The sequence below is a fragment of the Anopheles ziemanni genome, chromosome 2, assembly GCF_943734765.1.
Source record: "Anopheles ziemanni chromosome 2, idAnoZiCoDA_A2_x.2, whole genome shotgun sequence".
Taxonomy (NCBI): Eukaryota; Metazoa; Arthropoda; class Insecta; order Diptera; family Culicidae; genus Anopheles; species Anopheles ziemanni.
The window spans coordinates 77,384,822-77,405,475 of record NC_080705.1 but is presented as its reverse complement, the minus strand read 5'-3'; the positions used below and the strand labels follow the sequence as shown (position 1 = coordinate 77,405,475).

At 46.8% G+C, this 20,654-nt stretch overlaps 1 protein-coding gene across 1 annotated transcript in view; it reads right to left on the bottom strand.

Annotated features, from left to right (window-relative positions):
• The window catches only part of LOC131293928 (protein grainyhead), a 133,491-nt gene extending 128,196 nt beyond the window's left edge, over positions 1–5,295 (bottom strand). The window contains exon 1 of the mRNA XM_058322337.1: positions 3,776–5,295. Coding sequence (XP_058178320.1) covers positions 3,776–5,295 — 1,520 coding nt within the window. The remainder of the gene's footprint in view (positions 1–3,775) is intronic.
• Between the last annotated feature and the right edge of the window lie 15,359 nt (positions 5,296–20,654).

Here is a 20,654-nt window from a genome sequence, read left to right as displayed (position 1 = left end):
TTAGACTTTTGAAACCGCAATAACTACTCGATAGAGTGTAAGCAACCTTTTAACAACATAACATAAATTCGAAGCACAAGTGCAGCGTTATCCATGCCGTGCTATCGTTAATAGCTGCAGACATTTTCCGATACCACACGCTATATTTTCCACCAATTCCTTACTAAGACGAATATTTCCATAGAGACGCAACAGAATTCAGGTGAACTACGACAACTCTAACCGTAGCCAATATGGATCCACACTTCCAGAGCTTCCCATGCGAGCTTATGGTAAAGTAAAATAGGCTCCAACAAGACCACTCTTAACGCGCACTCTTTTGTCCCCGCACCACAACGCAACCCTAAGCCACAATCGACACGATTTCTGAGGTTTCCGCACATCCATAATTGCAATGACTACCGGTCGTAATGGCTGCGTTTTATGGTAAATCTAATTTATGTTTCCTCGGCACATAAATTACGTTAGTTTAGCAACGCGGGCGCTCGCAAACACACGGCTCGGGTTTTGCTTTCTGGTGTACCCTTTTACCTGCCCCCTCTACGGCCGAACTATTCCTTGTCCAACGATCACTGGAGGCTCTGGTCGCGTTGGTTGATTTATTAGGAAGCCCCTTCATGAGAGCTCGAACTACCGTGTGGCCGAAAGAGCCACTGAGGCTGAAAACTACGACACTTTTCGCTCGTTCCGTGCTCCATTAGCGGGTGACCATTAGAACATCGACGAGGATGGAAGCGGAAAAGCAAGCGTGTTGTGGACCGATTTGCAATTCGTACGAGTTCACCCAGTATTCCTTTGCAGCGCACTCGATCGTGAAGTATTGTTGTTCCAAGCACATGAGAAAAAAGGTCAGAGCAAAATGTCTGCAAAACAGTACTCCCACGCTTTTAGCAAGGTTTGCTAAATCTAACGCAAGTAGTATGGACTCATGAAGCAATAACTTATCGTCACTGTTTATACTTCAAACGATTTCTAAATGTATCCTTTTGTGACGAACCGAATGATTTTTAATTAAATTTTAACCACTTGCATAACAATTTAAACTGTTTTTAGAATAAGTTCAAACCATTCGTTATAACCAAGTTCATTAATCAAGTGAATCAAATTACGTTCCACGCTTTCATCACCAAATTTGAGGATTTAACCCAAAGGCACAACGAACAACCCAGCATCAGATGGATGTCGTTAGTTTTCCATTAAAAACCAATATTTATTCACTTCCCGTACATAATTTTCGAATTTCATAGGACCACCCCTTCCGTCCAACCCCTTTCACGTCATCCGGACAATCAAACAATCGGTTGCAAAACCAACGAAAATGGCACCTCCGATGCCCACACACACAGCCACGCACTCGAGAAACATAACCATTTTGCAACCCATGAATGGAGCGGCTTCGGTAGGGATTGGTTGGGATGGTTCGTAATTTTCTCGACAGCATTGTATTTCCTTCGGTATCATTTATTTTTTTGTCTCCATCCATCCATGTTTGCCAGCAATTGTGCATCGAACAGCGGTTAAGTTTGGTAATTTTACCAAATGAATTCCGCTACTCATCCCCGAGCCTTTTTTGCAGATTTTCCAAACCACCAAAACAGAACGATCGCAAAAGTTAGCATTCTCCTTTGGGGGCTTACAAAGAAATAACGAAGATGAAGAAAAGGTATTCCATGCTCGCAGCGAACGCTCGGGAAAATAATTCCATCATGTTCCGAATGAATCCTCAACACTTGTCCGGCGTCATATGCTGCCACATCCTTGAAACATCAACCAGCAGGGGGGAGGAGGAGGAAGGGGAATGGGGGGAGAGAGTGGAAGGAAAGTTCCAGACATGCATGCGCAACGCAAACTCATTTATCATTTCGAGTGATGCACAAAATACGTTTGCTCATTGACGGACGGACAACGCTGGCGCGGTGGAAAATATCTTCGACCGTTTCCGCTCGCGATCGCTTGTTTATTTTCGTCATCTGGGTGGGCAAAAGGGCGGGGGGGAGGGAAATAGCCATTCCCAGTAGCATACCGAGCGAGCGGGCGATCGGGCGGGCTGGTGTTTGGAAAAGAACGCACGCCTGACAGACGAGATGTCATTCCACCACGGTTTCCATCCGCGTCCGACCTCTGAAGACCCACTGCACGGCCACCATGCAGTCCGCCATCTGTCCACCATCGGCCATCAGAACATGCGGAGGTGAAACATAAATTAAATCACCATTCGGTTGGCGGTGCTTCCGCGCGAAATCTACGGCCCGCAGCATCCGTCCCGAACGAACGACTTCAATGATCGCGCAAGCGAGGAACCCATCGCAAAGCACTCCTTTTGACGAGAATTCCTCCACAGCACGGGAGTAAACATACCCGCGGAAAGCAAAACCCTCCACCGTCCTTCCCGCGCACCATACCACACCATACGTAAAGTGAATCAATTTGATGATTCGATGAAAAAGTATTACGAGCAAAACGAATGGCTCCCGGGAGGGAATGGAGCTAAAAGGAGATACAAGCAAGAAGCCAAAAGGAAACGGCAAAGTGCACGGCATCGTCCTGCAGGTAGGAGACCATCATTACATGCTGCCACCGGTGCAGGGAAAACAATCAAAGAAGAGATGGCTTCGTTGTGTGTGCGCGCGCACAGGAACAACGAATGCTATCGAAAATTTATTCGAAATTAAATTACCATCGAATTAGTATTCACAAGACCACGGTTATTATGAGAACGTTGACGATTGTAAATGCGAGAAACGTTGCATGAATTTGTAATGAACCCCCGCGCCCCACCCACCAACCATCCATCGGCCCGTCTCCCGGCAACACTGTGTTCCTTATTTTTCCACCCTGTTGTTTTTTCGACCGGTCACACTCGGAATCCTCCTACCACCTCCGGTTCCCCTAGCAGACTCTCGGTACCAATTTGGAATTTATGTATGTATAACATCGTTAACGATTGTCTTGCGATTGTGTCATTATCATTATCTCGTTGTCAATGGTTGCTGCTGCATTTGTCGTTGATGCGCTTGGGAGTTTCGCTTTTTATTCCTCCCTCCTCGCACCACACCCATCATAAAAAAATAGGATCTTGCCTGCAGAACAACCAGATCGTTTCCCCCTCCCATCCGAAGCGAGCCGCAGCATCCTTCGCAAACCCACTCAAGGGAAGGCTGCTGTGGTTTCCCTCGAGGGTCCCAGGGCTATCGGGGCATCCCTTCGGTGGGACGCCACCGGGACAACCGGCGTCGCTACCATCTACGGACAGCGCGAGGCCGCTTGGAAATGGGTTGGTGAATTGTGGTTTCGGTAGTCCACCATCGACGGTGTCATTTTATTGCAGCAGTCCTTCACTTAAATTCCACCAATTCCGCCCTTCCGCACCTGATCGTTCTTGGGAATTGATCATGTTTTTACCACATCAATCAAAACGAAAAGATAAGGAAAAGCAGTTTTATCGTGTACAAGGCCAAGGTTTTCTTGTTACGTTTTTTTATATAACAATTAACAGGCGCTATTTATTTCCGATCCTTAAACAATATCTTCAAAGCGTAATGATGTCAAGCAGTTTAAAATCAACACAATCCGTTCATAAACGAACCATTTTTCCAATTCGATCGTTATCGATAACTTGAAGGAAATTGTACATGTGGTGGCAAATATCTGAGGATTCCCAAGATTTTATGAGATAGTCCCCGAGTAAGATTTAATTATCATTGAAAACTCTAGCGCGTGGGAATAATTTGTTTTTGGCTAACAAAAAAGAAATCAGTATTGAACATCGACATACCTTGCTTGGAGGCCGGTCATATCGTCTGGATTCATGTCGGAGGAGACGACGTACACCGTCGTCCCGTCCGGTCCCTGCTGCTGCGTGTACTGCAGGTTCCCCTGGACCACGATCTGCGTGCCGTCCATCAGCCCGAGCTCGTTGTTCGCGTACAGACTCTCCAGCCCCTTCTGGTCGGTGTAGATGACCGTCTTGTTGCCCTCGTTGTACACGTAGTCGATCTGGGGCTTCTCGACGTCGACCGAGCCGGGGCCACCGCCACCGCCGCCGCCGCCACCACCGCTACCACCGCCCCCGGCGGCATCAAAGTGTGGCATGGCCGCCTTCGGATCGCCGTAGATGACGTTCTTCGGCTCACCACCGCCGATGGTGTACACGATCGGCTTCACCTGGGGCGAGGCTTGGCTGACCGGCCCGGCCGTGGTGTAGATGGTCTGCGGCTGGTGCGGGGACAGCTGCTGGTGGTGCTGGTGGTGGTTGTGGGCATGCTGCTGATTCGCCGGCTGGTGCTTCTCTTCGGTCTCCTTCTCGTACTGCATCACCGTCGTGGGCAGCTGCTGCTCCTGGGGGTGGCCACCAGCGGGGCCGGCAGCGGAACCGGCACCGCCCGACGTGGTCGTGGTGTAGATGATGTTGTTGTCCATGCGACTCAGCAGTTGCTCGGCGGTCGAGATGGCAATGCGCGTCAGGATCGTCTCGCCGTGCTCGTTCCGTGTGATGATGTGGTGCTCGTCGTTGATGATGTCCCGGCTGATGATCTCCTGGTTGCCCAGCAGCCGCTGGATGTGGCTATCCTCGAGCAGCCTCACCCCCTCGTGCTGGTGAGCTTCCGGCGACAGACGCTCAAGATGGTGCTGGTTCTCAAGCGTGGCCGGAATCATACGATGCCCATCGATGATGCCGCCCTCCGAGGGATGCACCTGCTGATGCTGATGGTGCTGCTGATGCTGATCGACCGGTGACATGCGCTGCAAGTGCTGCTGCTCCTCCACAGACTGCTGCTGCTGCTGGATCAGCCGGGCGTGCAGCAAATTCTGTTCGTTGACCACGTGATGATCGGACGAATGCAACTGATCGGGCGATCCCATTTGCTGCTGTTGCTGCTGTTGACCATGCACGATCGTGGTCAGCTGATGCTGGTGTGCGTTCGTCGTCAGCTTATGGCCACCGCCGGCACCGGCCGCGGTTGTGTAGACGTACACGGTGTTCGTTTCCTTGTCGTACACCTTCTCCGTCGTACCGTCGTCCGGGAGACTCATGTCGGTCGCACCGTCGTGCACGATATGCGGCGAGGTGACACCGACACCTCCAGCCCCACCACCACCTCCGTCAGCACCACCGTCACCACCACCACCACCGCCTCCATTGTAATCCTTATGCAGATCCAACACGCTCACGTTCGTCATGGTGGCAAGCTCCGGCGATGGCGTTCCGTCGGCATTGGCCGATTTCAAATCAACCGATAATGGCGCACCACCTTCCTGTTGCTGATGGTGCTGCATTTCCGGTGAGGAAGACATTTTGTTTGTTTGTTTGTTTGTATGGTTATTGCACTTTTCCCCGCAGCACGACCGCTACCAATAATTGCCGTTACGTTTTATCTTCTGTTCAAAATTAAAAGTGTATGCTTCACTTGTATACACAACTGCTTGTGCACTAAACGCGAAACGAAAGAAAACACAAATTATAAAATACACATTTTTCCCAAGCTACTTCTTGCCAACGGCCCCAGCTCCCAAAGCAATTCGTCATACGATCTTTACCACCGATTTTATCGTATGTGCCACCGAATCGCTAAAAAATTTATTGCCTTCGCCTTCCGAAGGAGAGTTTGATTCATGTTTCCCCTTTCCTATGGGATGGAAAATTAATTGCCATCTCGCTGAATTGAGTTGCTCGTTTCTGAAGCGTGTCGAATTCTAACCGAGTTGCGCATTGGTACGCTTGAGCGTTCCGTTTATGCCGCGTTCCCCACCCGGCACCTTTGGTTTCGAAGGCCGACCTTCGGAAAGCGGTTACACCCGCAAAACAAACGAGTGACACCGATTGTGCACGGTGTCTCTGCCTCTGCAGAACCAATAAATATTGTTATCATTTCTAGCGCTACCTCAGACAAACCAAGGAGTAACGGTTCATTTACGGCGTCGACGAAATGAGAAATAAATATCTCACTCGCCGGTCACTCGAATCGTGCATGATTTATGGCCACCGATCGGGCCAATGTCAATGGGGTTTGGAAGCTCCCTTTGGGCCCGCTCCCTTTCGGTTCTGGAACGGATAAATCGAGATTTACCCCCGGAGAGGCTTCGGAAAGGGATTAGGGGCACACCTTGCCGGTGCATGCTACCATAAATAATTCCAATCGGTTGGCTTCATCTCTTGTTGGGTTGTTCTGTGTGGGGTGTGTATACTCTCTCACACACACACAATAAACACTGATCAGCATTCCACTCTATCCGTTTCCGTTTTCTTTGCACGTATAACTTTCGAATTGGTGTTAACTAACATGATGCCAAACGATCCTCAATTTGTTGGCAGTGTGCATTTATTCGTTTGTGAAATGTGAAAGTAACCGGATTGTACAACTTTTCCAAGCACATTTAATACTTTACCACTTACAGATTAAAACTCTTCAGAAAACTATACAAAAAGAACACACAGTACTGACACAACTTTCTTCAACACTCCTTTTTCTTCACGCACACTTTGATCAATTGATTCCGATGTGGCTTTTGGTACGTTTTTACAATGCAGCCTTTATGGCACGGTCTTGAAAAAACACAATCCTCAAAGCTACATGAAAACCGCGTTGCACTTTGTTGTTGTTGGACGGAAGTGGTACGATTGAACTGTCAAAAACTGTTTCACGAGAATCAACATCACCGTTGCAATGGAAGACTTGATGTGACTGTTTGTCTCTGCTAGAAAATCATCGACTGCGACGAACATTCACATTTTTATCGTTGGTTGATTCTGTTTTCCCGGTGGAGCCCGTTTTTCTCGTTGTGTATCATTTCATCGGAGAATTAAATCTGAAAATATATGAAAAATTGAGATCGATTAGTAAGTAGGCATTTTGAGATAATCTTTAAGGCTGATAAATTTGTAAAATACCCTCATATACGATAGCTTTTTGTGTGTTTTATGTCCAACAAAAAAAAAGAAAGCTTTCTCCAAACCGAGACAAGTGAGCAGAAATTTAAAAAAAACCAAAACGGATGACTAATAGATGCGTGGTACAATGTTGTCGTTTATTTATTTTGAAAAATTTCGCCTGAGGCTAATCAAACATCGGAGGCGGGCGAAACAATTCGTCACATTCCAGCCAAACGGCCCACGGTACCTTGCACTATGGGCGAGGTTTGCTGAGGCCAGAGGTCAACTTTTGAGAAAACAATTAATTTAATCAAATGAATATCGCCATCAGGTGACTTGCTTGGTAAATCCTTTATCGAGCTTAAGATTATTTTTCCACTCGAGAAGAGGAACAAATCGGGAAATAATTACACCACACACTAAGTACGCTTTGTAACCAACGCTACGTAAAGATCACGACACGACGGTTCCGAAAGGTCTCGAGGGCCAAGTGTGCCTCGGAGGAGGTCGCCACCAAACGGCTTGGCCCCATTTTGGACATCGCCAGCGCCGACAATGGATGGATGGCCGGCCAAAATGGACGCCCCGCGGGCAGAGCGGAGGCCTTTGGGTTACTTTATCGGTGCCACGCCGTCGTGATCGGAGCAGAACGCGGCGGCCTGAAACCCTCCGAGAGCCTCCGGTGCAGTGAAAAGAGAAAATTTACGCGTCTTTTCTCCATCGCCTGTCACAGGTGCCAATCAATACACTTATCTCTAGGTATTCACCGCAACGTTTTGCTTTACACCGAAAAAAAAATCCCATTGCTGGAACAAAACAACAACCAGAAAAACACTTGCCAATAGCCTCGATAGCCGATCGGCACGCTACGTCGCACGCGCGTGTGTGTGTGTGTTTGGCCGTGGTTCAAAAGTGTCCGATTTCGACCTCATAGTTTTCAAGGGGTCCGCACACTGGCCCTGGCCGCCGCTGCACCCTTTGACTACCGACAGCTTTGGACGAAAGATTTCAACGAAATGACATGCGACGAACCCGACGGTGCAGAAGGCTCCGCCGGTGGGGGGGGGACGTCAAAAGAAGACAATAATCTTAATGAGAGACATTAATATGAACCTGCCGGTTTCGGCGGGTCGTTCCCGCGAACGATCCGGGACGTCGGTCCGTCGGTGCGCACGACCTTTGGTCCGGCATCGGATGACCATCGAATATACCTCAACGCGATAGTCCAACCCATTATGGTTGGCGGAAAAAATCGAACCTCATTACGCAACCGCTGCAGCCATTTCGGAGGGTTTGCTATCGTTTCTGTACCGCCAAACCATTCGTCAGTGCAAAAAACACAGGAGAAGGAATCAAATCAAAATAAAACGGTCACGATTCGGTTGCAAAGTGGACCGGTGAAAAATCGTTTCCGATCGACAGCTTTCGCCGTCCGCATCTGTCCGCATTAGACCTGGAAAGGCAAACATTATCCCGACACATGGCACATGCGTCAAGGAAGTCGAATTCTCATTTCCTGACCTTTCGTTTCGGCGTTATTTATGGCAATCTTTTGAGAGATTACGAAGGATCTGTTTGAAACGTGATTTAAGAAAATAAAACAACATCTTGCCCTGCACCATTGTAAAGGTTAAGTAAGTGAAAATGTAGCGATAAATTCTCACTCCTAAGCTACTTATCCGCCATCTCATATACGCCTTCGAGGTCGATGCATAATGAGAATTTTCTGAATATGCCAGCCAATTCATAACTCATAACTATCAAACATTGGCCGTCCCAGCGTGAACGCGATCTCCAAGCTGCACGATTAATGCACGGCTTAAGACTGAACGACGACGAAAAAAGCGACTCAGAATAAGATGAACAAATTCTTTCGCCTCGAAAACCCCGCCATCCAAAAGCCAAACACCTGCTAGGAGGATCATCGATCAAAGCCGCAATTAATTTTACTTAAACAAAAACACCATTCTCGCGACCGTAGCGTGGGGACATCTTCGGTTGCCAAGAACGATCGCGCTCGGTCCCTTCACTCGGATGTCCCCACACCTCCAGCCGGTTAGGTCAAGGGTCGTGAATGATTTTGTCCCGCTCCTACCTCGTTTCCTTTCCGCTGCGTCCAATGTTTTCAGACTCGGCGTGGAATAAAATCTGAATAAAAAGTTCAGGTGGAGCTGGACGAACACTTTCATACGCGCCGTACAAGGAAACAACATGATCTTAAGTATCACAAACGGGGAGGAGAAGGAGGAAGCAAACAACGGGCGGGGGTTGCAAGAGGGAAGGAGCGTCTTAAGTGGCACCATTCTCAAACCCGCCGATCGAAAACTAACGTTTCCAAACATGGCACGTAAGGTAACATGATATTCGTGTAGCGATCATTCCCCCCCTATCCCCTGGTTTCATGCTTCCCGCTCTTACTTTACACCCTCGTCTCTTAATATCTCTCCTTCACTCTTTGTCTTTCAAACGCAAAGCTCGTTAAAAGGAGCCAACGGCGCAGGGAGAAAGAATTTCCAACCTAACGACAATTTTGATCGCCGAACACACTTGTGTTTGGATAATGAAAAATAAGCCGCAGCGTCATGAACATGAATAACACGAATCGTTGACGGCGCTGGCAGGAGTTCCCATCCCGGACGCGGGAAGGGTCCCACAATTTATCGACTTCCCCCGAAAACAAACACCGAGCTGGACGCGCTGTGTCGAGTAAAATTGAACAAATTCAACCGTTTCTTGAATTGTTTCTTAGCGTCAGTGTTGAACCTACACTGGGACGGATGTGGGCCTCGGTTTAATGGGGACCAAACCTTCGGCACTGGCGCACCATGCGACACCCATTTGCGATCCCGTGTGATCCCATAAATTTGCCAGGCCTTTAAGAAAACCCATAACCTGCACACACACACACAACGTCGTCATGCGCAAAATCTCCCGTTTTCTCTCCGTTGAATATTACTCAAATGATCGGTTGATTGACGCCGGCAGCGCGTGGACGACAGAGGGGTGAAGGCGACGGGATGCAGCGTCACCATCGTTTTCGCGCGAGGGCCAAAATGGCCATAATCACGCGAACGAACGCAACGCATGGCGTAGTAATTTTTCCTGTCCACCCACGCTCGGAGACATTTAATGCCGCCGGGCGCAAAAGATTGCGATCGGTGCAAATCGGTGCGATCGCTATCCGTCGTGCATTGAGCGCCAAATTGGCCGGCGGTGAACACTCCCTGCATCCTTCCCCCCACACAATGAAACCCCTACCGATCCCCCTCGCTTCCGCACGAGGTGACATTTTACAGCTTACATTGCACGAGTTCAGCGTGTGCTGTTTTTATTCCTCACTCCCTTGCTCGAGCCGCTGGTTCGGAGGACTGCTAATTTTTGCGACCTATCCTGCCTCCCGTACTTTTGTCCTTTCCGAAACATTATCATCTCGGTAATCATCCAGCACCCGAGTCGAGGGCAGAAATACCCTGCGAATGAAGCTGTCAAATCGATTTTATTTTTCACCCCGTATTGTCCACAAAGACGCCCCACGAGTGCCCGTGGTGCACATCGAGATCGATTGGCCGCCGAGTCGTGTTAATTAAAATTAATTCGCAAAACAAGCCCCCGCAGGGACGCGTTCCGGGCACATGGGCCGGCTCGAAGGAGTGTGGTCCGAAAATGGACCCACCATTGACAGCTGATCAGCGGAGCAAGAAATAAATTCAACAAACAAGTGCTGCCTTTTCAAACCATTTTGAAAAGTTCAACCAAATAAAGTGAAGAAAAGATTTTCAAAGTAATGAACGACAATGTGAAATCAACGTGGTAAATAGATGGGTTGAGATTTTACAATTGAAGCATGGCTCTGAATTTATGCAATATGCAAACATAAGTTTTCTTAACATGCTCAAACATAATTGACACTAAGAGTGCAGTAAAGTTGATAATGATACTTTTTTAATGAAGCATCCTTCAAACAAGAAACTTGTGAACATCTCCAACGACTATTCTTATAAAGTATGTAACATACTGAAAGATTTATTTACTACATTTTCCCCACAATATTCCTGTCGCATTATTCAGCCTTTTTTGCGCCTTCGTTCAGTCTCCTGTCAAATGCGCCATGTATCGGGGTAAATTATGGAATCGAACAAATTATGGAATACCCTTCTCCCAGTGGAGCGTCTTTCTCTTTCCGTGCAAAACGGTGACACGAAGGGGTGGGGAAAAAAAACGCAACGGAGAAACAAGATTATCCGCTGCATCCGGTGGTGATGTAAGTGAATGCATATTGTATTAAATGTTTATGCAACACAGCACTAACCGACCATTTATATTTCTCTAAATCAAGGTATTTAATGTAACAAAATAGCCTTTGATGCTTTTAGCTTGATTAGAATGTGCTTTGACAAAATCATATCCAACCTTGTAAGGAAAGTATTTCAAAAGGCCCGATATTCAGCACAAATCGTGTGTGCATTTAGTTGAATGGAACTTTGTTAACGGGAGTCGCCTCGTTTCCGCAACACACGACATGGAAACCTGGCAAAACAAACAACAAAACCGTATCGAAAACACCACTGGCAGAGGAAAAATCTGCATGGTGCTGCAGCATAAATCTTTCGGTAGACGGAAAGCTGCCGATGGGATTTCATATCTTAACTCAAACATTTCGTAACGGTTCGATGTTAATGGAGTTCAGCTGCAATCTCGACAACTGGCAGCGTTCGGCGTTCGCGTTTCCCATGCCGATTGTTTTATCTATCATAGCTGGAACCGAGGTAGGGCCATTTTCCGACCAGCCTTCTTCTCTTGCCCTCGGCCAAACTGCAAGCCGTGGAGATTTGAACTTGTTGTTCGGAATGGGTTTTAGACGACGAACCCTTCTGTCGGACGATGGACGACAACTCCAAGAAGGGAGGTCTGTCAAACATCATTGGATTTCATACGCCGATATGTGCAATTTTAAATGCTTTCTGGCATTTTCACGTATTTTTCTCTGTTTATTTTTAGATATTAACCAATGCAACTCCCACGTTTTCGCTTCGCGATCACCCTGTTACGCTCGCTGCTTCTGTTAAACACAGGTTGCAGCTAACAGTACTTTGGAGTATAACCTCAACTACCTTCCCCTCTACTGTCCCTTTCCATTCCTTTCCCTTCAATCGCCACCCTTCTCCCCAAAAACCCCAAGCGAATCAAACGCATTGGCAAACGGCGATTGCGAAACCTCTTAACTCAATCAAACTATTGCGGCAATAAAGTGAACAACCATGTTTCGCCTTCGCCTTCACCCTTCGCGACCCCGGTGACCCATCAACACCGGCGTCTCGGGCACCGGCTCGGCCAACCCACCCGACGATCGCCACCGACGTCGTCGACCAACGCTTGCAGATGGATAACATATTCCGCCTCACAAGTGCACCATGCGGTGCAGAATGTACCTTCGCCGTGCCGGGGAGCATTAGGGTGTTCTTTTTTCATAATTTTATCAAAACACACATCCCACACCGTCGAGGGTCGAGGGACGAAGGAGCTGTTGGAAGCGTTACGTACAACTATTCGAACACCAACAACCCAACGAGGCGGTAATCTTTCAATTACAAACACACCACCGCCGGCGAACCTCATGAACCCTTCCCCGTGAACGATATGTTTGATGGAATTTTATTTTATTTTGTTGATCGCGTTGGTCGCCTTACGCTAAGAAACTATGGTGCAGTGGAAGGATTAGGAAGTGATGGACTAAAGACATGTTAGGAAGGTTACCTGGTTACATGGTGAGGGAACATTCGGTTTTGTTCATCTCGTTACATCTTTCCGATCGTCGCAAACAAGCACGTGATGTAAATCTCGGAACGTGTACAAGTGCTTAGGCGAGTGCAATCATTTAAGTGCTTTGTTTGGTAACGATACAAAGTAATATCGGACCGAACATGAGTACATCGGCCATGTCGCGTCGAATGCATGATCAACATACTCTATCGATCATTTGAAGTACAACATCATGTTTCTTATTCCTCTCAACAACATTTTTAATTTGAAGTTTGAGTTGAAAACTGCTTTGGTTATGTTTTCCAGCCTTCAGAAGATAAAAATATGAACCGAGTTTTCATTAACTGTGAGATACCTCCTTATTAAAAATGTTGAGATTAAATTACAGTTAAAGCATATTGCGTCATACTGTTGAACATTAAGTCAATTCCGATCCACAAACCGTATGGTTCCAGTACCCCAAAATTATCCCACGATCGATTAGAATCATTTATGAGGAAATAAAAACCCCATACCGCTTGATCATGTCACAGGGTATTTTTTCTCTCCTTTATGAAGTCAACACCACTCCTTAGTTTGCTACGGGCGGATTTTGATCAGAATCGTTCCACCATAAATTGCTCTCCACCATTACGATCGGTGCAGTTGACCGATCCTTCAGGCCCGTGAATAAAAAACAAGCGTTGTAATTAGTGTTGTAAAACAATTACCCCTCCACGGTCCGTGCGACTCGAGGTCGGTTTTTGCGGGCGATTTCAATTAGACGCTAAAATATACCCAATCACAGGAGTAGGAAAAAAGAACGTTTAACTATCCTAGAGTCTCCGATGCGGGTGCGCGATAGGAAATAATCCCGCGGAAGGTTATTGCGGAAGTTGGCCGGTGCACCGAACGGTCGGACTGGCATGTATTTATTAATTGGATGGTTTCTCAGATGATCCGGACGCAAAACAAGCCATAGATCATCGCCGGCCGGAGGGCGAACGGGGAGGAGTGCCTCGCGCCATCGATAGAGCAATATATCATCAAACTGCCAATACTTCGTCGTTGGTCCCGTCCCGGGGGCAGGGATGAAAAATGAAGTCACTCTACGCCGGAAAGGCACATGATATAATCGCACCATTCTGCTGAGCAATGCTGAGACGAGCGGATTAATTACACTCCGCTTACGTGAGGGGGGTATGTTGAAGTGAATGAAAGATGGATTCAATACCGATAAATTCGTTCGTCCGGTGCTCATTAATGCTAATAATAAAGCACGACCAAGTTGAGCGAGCAAAAAGGCGAATGTGGGTTATTGGGAGACGTGCCAATACATTTATTCAATAGACTCTTCGCAGGAAAATGCATTAATCAAACTCTCTGCCCACCCCTCTGTTACCATCGAATACCTTTCCCTAGCTTAGGTGAAATATGATACAATTTTGCAACCACAAATAAGAGAGAAAAATTCCATAAAACAAAATGACATCCCTCACGTGCTCCGCTATTTTGCTGCAAGTAACCTCGAACTTAACGCAACTCGTTCTCGTTCCCTATCGCCTAACCGCAGATTGTCCTCCGGCGGGCCGATTGGTTTCAGCTCGTTACCTTCCACCCCCCCCCCCACCCCCCCCCCCCCCCCCCCCCCCCCAATGAACTCCAGCCCACTGCAAGCTTCGAAACCGAGAGTTTCCCAATAATTAGTTCAGTTCGAACGATTCCGCAACCGAAAAGAAAGGGCTTGACGGCGGCATCGAATCCTCAGATAAGTCCGCCCGTCGCATGATCGAATTACGAACGATCGGCTGCCCCGGAACACTTGCTTCTCGCGCACTCCGTAACTGATAGGGCTCGCCGGAGGCCTGCGGTTCACCGTAAAAACCGTAACCGGCGTTAGGCTTCCGAAGGAGAGCTGCAGTTCTTGGATTGCACAGTGTCTGGCTGTTGGGAGTTCGGGGGAGGATTTTATTTACTTAATCTGTACCTTTTTGTTCTTAAAAGAACACACATTCTTTACAGAAATGCAAATTTTTGATTTGTATGAAATGACAAGAACTCTTGACGAAATGACGTAAAGCAATTTAAAGTAATGAAAGAAAACACTGTTATAAGGAGTTTATTTGACTAAAAGTGTTTTTTTTACCTTTTTTCACCATTTCCCTACCTAACAGCATTATTCTACAATCTCAAACGGAAAACAAAACGTTTCCATTCGTTCTCAACTTGTTCAAAACCGTCGTTAGAAATTTCCAAAACATTCTCCGTGTCATGGTACCAAAAAAAAAAAAAATAAAACGCGTTAGTCATCGTCCGGTAATACCGGGTAATAGTTCTCCGGCCTCCGCAGCCACTAGGCCACTTTTCCTCCGACCTAACGCATGGTGGCCAAACCGGAACAAAAACCGGCATCTGCGTTGACGGACCAGACGAAAACAATCAGCGACCGGCGCTTCTAAAAAACCACGCCACCTCCCATCCCACCCTCCGGAGCGCCCCATCCTCGTCCGGCCAGTCCGGAGAGAGTCAGACAAAACAAACCTCCCGATCCGCCGGCCCCGAACCCTATTGGCGCTGCCATATGGAAAACAGGTTTCAACCCGGGTTCGTCCTCGGCGGAACGGGTGGATCCGCGGTGAACTTCACGCGCACACCGGGGACCGGTCGGCACGACGGTTCAAGGGCCCGGTTCAAATCTCTCCCCCGATAGGGGGGACGGTGCGCGGGAAAGGGTGGTACCGTGGATGCGGCGAGCAATCTTACACACAACACAACCTTTCGAGAGGCGACAACACAAAAGACGCGAGCCGGTTCACCGGGGGCAACAATCCGGTCACGGGACGGTACCGGTTACCCGAAGCCGGCCGATCCCATCCCAACCGGTCACCGGCCGTCCACATGGCTGTTCCGCCGGTTTTATTCAAATGCGTCCGCGAGCACCTCAGCTGATCGGCCGCTTCCGAGGCAAAGCTGACGCGTGCTTGCACCGATTGCCACCAGATGGCGCCACCGTGATCGTTGCTCCGTTAGAACGAGGCGCGCTGAGTCAGCATGGCGACCGCCCAGTCAGCCCTTGCGGTGGCGGGAAGAGCGGAGAATAGAACGCATCGTGGATGACGTACGGACGCCAAAACGGGTTGCCCTTTCGTCACGCGCAAAGACGCCGGGCAGCACGTGGTTGACGTGTTGACAGCGACGAAACAAAGCTCAAAACCGGACGGAGACGCGCACCAAACTTGTCTAACTAGAAATGATAATCTCAAAACAAATTTCCTACCACCATCAGCACCGCACGCTGGTATTGGTGCGGAACCGGCATAGAATTCGAACCACCACGTGCCGCATTTGCGGACCGAACTTGTTGTAAAACAGGTTATGCAGCACCTCGCAAGGATTGTTTTGTATCGAGGCTTTGTTGACGTTTTTTGTCCTTCATCCCCGACGGCGTTTTTGACGTCTAACGTGTCGAATCACCGCTAGCTTTGTTGCAATCCACATTACCGATTGGTTCTGACCACTTTTCTTGCTTAGTTATGTTTGCCACCCCTAAAGCTAAGCCTTTTTTCCTTTATTACCCAATTTGGCCACTTCCATTATTGCAACTTCGTTTCGACTATCAAGATAATCTTTGTACAAAAAAAAAAATCGAACCAGAACAATAAATATATCTATCGGCAATAGCTATCGGACACAAAAGAAAATGAAAACTGAAATAAGCTAGCTTTAGCTGCGAGCAAAAATCATCCACCAAAAGAGGAACGTGCACGGTGGGTCACGTGTTTTCCGCTGGCCAGATTTAGCCGACGGCGATGAGAGGCCGTATTTATTCGCCGTCAGGTCGATCACGCGATCTAAGCGTGGCGCGGTAGCGATCATTAGGATAATTGTTCCCTTCTACGACAGCGAAGGAATCACCTTTGGCGGGATTTTAAGATACAAACATGAACGCACACTTGCAAACAAGCTAATTCACTCAATTATTATCGATCGCGCGAAGCAGGAGGAGGGATGGTTACAAAGAACGGTTGATGAGTCGTTAAATATTTTCATTGTTATAGAGGCCTGTTTGGCACGATAACAATATTTTCCTCTTTAGGGAGAACATTCATGAAGTTATATTTTCTTTATCTAAATGAGAAACATTGTAGTATTAATTCGGATGAATGAACCAACCCCTTGTGCGAAATCTTGAAGCGCTTGATCGCACAAAGGCGCATTAACTCCGGTCATCGCCTCAAAACCACATGCACATACACACACACATACACATTCCTTATAGACGGTGATGTAATATTCGCAGAGCCTCTTTTCGTGAACCCCTTTTCGGAGCGAGGAACTTTTGTATGCTTTATCCTTTATTTTCCTTTTTATCTGTTTCTGTTTCGCCCCGCTGGAATGAGAAAGTTTCCCAAACCACAAGCGACGAGCCCGACGATGGAAACGTGCCGGATGCAATCGAATCACGATCCCAAAGGATGCGATCGTCCCTACGAGTACCGCCGAAAATTAACCTCCGCAGGGCAGGACGCATTGTTTCGGCCGAAATTGCACACATCGCGGTTATCCATTCTGTTGCCTCCCCGACTCTCGTTCCACGGCGACAGCCGTACGGGGGTGATGGAGGCGAGAAAGGTGCATCGAAGGGGCGGAAGGGCACCGATTTAATGATCCTCCTCCGGCGAGTTCACCACGAGGACCCGCGATGCCCTTTTTTCCCAAGCGAGGGTCGCGCGCAGGAAAATGAAATGAGGTCAGCAAGCGGTCCTTTGTTTTCGTTGGAACGGTTTTTCTTTTTCGTTTTTTTCCCCCGTCAGCACATCTTCGTGGTAGTATTTTTCCCGCTAAGTGCTCCTGTAATCAGGCACCGACGAGGTAAGGTCCGCAGCAGAAAAATGGGCTCGACGTTTATTTCGCTTTGCCGATTGTGCCATCTGCTCGAGAAAATAATGTTACAACAAGCATAAATGCATAATTTTCTGCACAATTTCACAAATCATTACAAATTATGCCTAAAATTTGCCGAGATTAAAAGAAGACAGATTTAACAATAGCTTAAAAGCTAACAATTAATACAGATGTGCTTTTGATCGTTGCAACTTGAAACAATATAATCAATCGGGTACTTGTAATAGGGTTCAAGTATCTGTTGAAAAAATGGCAGATAATTAATAACAAGTAAGGAAGCAAAAAGCACCTTTTTGTTCAGCGCATGATCGCATGATAAACTCTTATGAAAAATGTGCATAAAAGTGCGAGCCTTGCGATCGTCCCGGTGATATCCTTACCATACGACCATGCCATGAAAGTCGAATTTAAAGGAACAAAAACTCGCTGGCGCACGCAAGCGTTGAGGTAAAACTGTTGAATTAATCAATTATGCCACAACGGTGAAATGCTCCGCACCAACATATCCTCGTCCTTAATATTCCATTGTGTGTGAGAACTTTGGCCCGCAGGCTGACCAGGGAGTAACCGGGGTTTTGAAGCTCGATCGAAAATGGAAAACTGGGGGAAGCCCAGTCCTGTCGAACACGTCCTGTGATGGACCATCGATAGGGAAGCGAAGGTTTCGAGAAGATCGGTTCATCTTTTGGGCTTACAGTTTTTATTTTAACATCCTTCACCTGTCCCCGCGCATTCGTCAACCCCCGCTCGAGTCAATTCCACCCCTGCATTTCTACGTGTGGAGAAAAAATAAATAAATAAAGCTTCTCTCGTCAGGCGAACCGAAAAGCGACTGAGAAAAAAGGGGTTGATGGTCGGTACGGTGAGCGGGAAAAAACATCGAAAACGCGAAGCACACGAACCGAACACGGCGAAAGACGAAAAGGAAGCATCATTCCCAAAAAGAAAACGCCTGCCGCCAATGGAAGATTAATGGGATAACGAAGCCGAAGTACTCTCATGGCGTTGTTATCGTTTCCCCCCTCCGCTCCGAACGACCGTTGATTCTTTTCTTACATCTCCCCTCCCAGTGCCTACCTCCCGCCCAGCGAAGACACATGAATGTGTAATGCGTGCGTACCACAATTTTCTTTCGCTTTTATCGCCCTTTTCCGGAAGGCAACCGGCGGGAAGAACGCACCACAGTGGATGCTGCAGGCCGGGGGTGGGTTGCAACGGGTAACAATTTATTAAAATTACATGCCCACTTCAAAATCAAAAAGAGCAATCAAAAACAGTAACCCCAGTGAAGGATGGGGATGAAGGAGCCAGGGTCGGTCTTGAGTCACCCTCTTGCGGGCTCCATTGTGATGCAACACCTTCGGCCGGAGAGGTCGTTGCTGTTGCCTTTGTTCCGTTTGAGTCATTCGCCGCCGCAAAGTTTACCACTTGGTGCTTTCTTCAAAATGCTGTGCAGCTTTAACGAGTTCTATGAAAAACAAAAGACTCTGCCTTGTAAACCAAAAATGATTGAATTGTACCACTTAATCTTTTGAATTGCGTTGGTTTTGTAAACCACTTTACACTTCTCATAATGATCATTATAAATACTGTTAACGACTGCCAAACCGCCTCGAGTTATTCATGAAGATTATCTTTTTTGCATTTTCACCGAATTTGACAATATCAATTCTAAATTTGGATACTCAAAAAATAATCGTGACGTTTTTAGGTTGCTAACAAGAGAGCCTCGGCATTTCCAAAACACGTTTTCAGAACGTGAAAATCAAGAATTTTGAATAAATCAACCATAAAACATGCTACATTCGAAATATGTAGATATGAGAAATAAATGCTAATCAGCGGAGCTCATTAAGAAGAGCACCTCTGTGGTTTTATCATATAAACCAATGATCTTGCGATCTTCGATGCAAAACGACAAAAGAAGCTTTTTTGTCAAATACCCCAGTTTGCCTTGAGTTTTGAGTGATTTTGGTATAAGTTTTGATATCAATCGTTACAGTAAACCATGTTTAACGTTATACTTTATTAAGTTCAACGATAAAATCACAAACAACTCTGTTCAAGTCGGTATTATTTTCAAATCTGAACTAACTTAATTCAGAAAAAAAACTCTATCTAACGAAAAACCGGTGAACAACGCTTCAACACACAGGAGGAACCAAGATGAACAGCAGGAAGAAACTAATTATCGTTTGTCGAATATTTACACCGGGTCCTAATTGATCTAATCAAATGAATGCTTCCCTTCGGGTACTTTTCCATTGCTTCTATCTTTTCCCCTCGACGTTTCATTTGTCCGGATGAGTCAACGTCGGTAACGACTCGAAGCTCATCGCCTCGGCCGGACGTTTCATAGGAAGTTGTCGAATGATCACCGTCAATATCTTGTTGTTTCATGAAGCCGAAGAAGGGAACTCGTGCGAGAGACTTGGCCTCGATGCTTACGTCATGAATTTTGCGAAAGGTTTTAACTCATGTGAAGAGAAATGTTTAAAATCTTGTTTGTTTCGCTCATATTTTATTACAAACTCTTAGTTTTTATTACTATTTTTTTCGTTAGAATTGTAGGTATTTGAAGAAAATGATGAAAACACGCTTATGACATTTTCCATCGAAAGCAATTGAGAATAGCTCAAAAGTTCCTAAAACAAAGTTCACTTATTTGAAGTTCCCACTGCGCGCATCCCGTCGTCCTCGAGCAGATGGACAATATTTGCTGTTCGGTAATTGAACCCTACCCATTTTTTCGAAATGGTAAACAACCTTTCCTAAGCCACTACTGGGCGGATAGAAATCTGTTTGCATCTGCTAGCTTGTAATGAATGTTCAATGAAGTTGTGAGCAAATAGTCAACCACATTCCGTGATGTCCACGGTTTACGTCGAAGTTTATATTCCCCACACACACAAAGAGTAAGGTTTCCGATAGTGAGCTTATCTTTAGAAAATTTACGCGATTTTAAGGTGGAAAATATGCAGATGATCCTACCGCAAGAAGAACGCAATAAATTCTTTCCAAAGACCAGAAAAAAACCCACTCATTAGGATGATGTTCCATAGCTTTATGACGTCGTGAAATTTAGTATCTGATATATTTGTGTTTGTGTTTATCGCATGTTTTCTTCCTCCCATTGTCT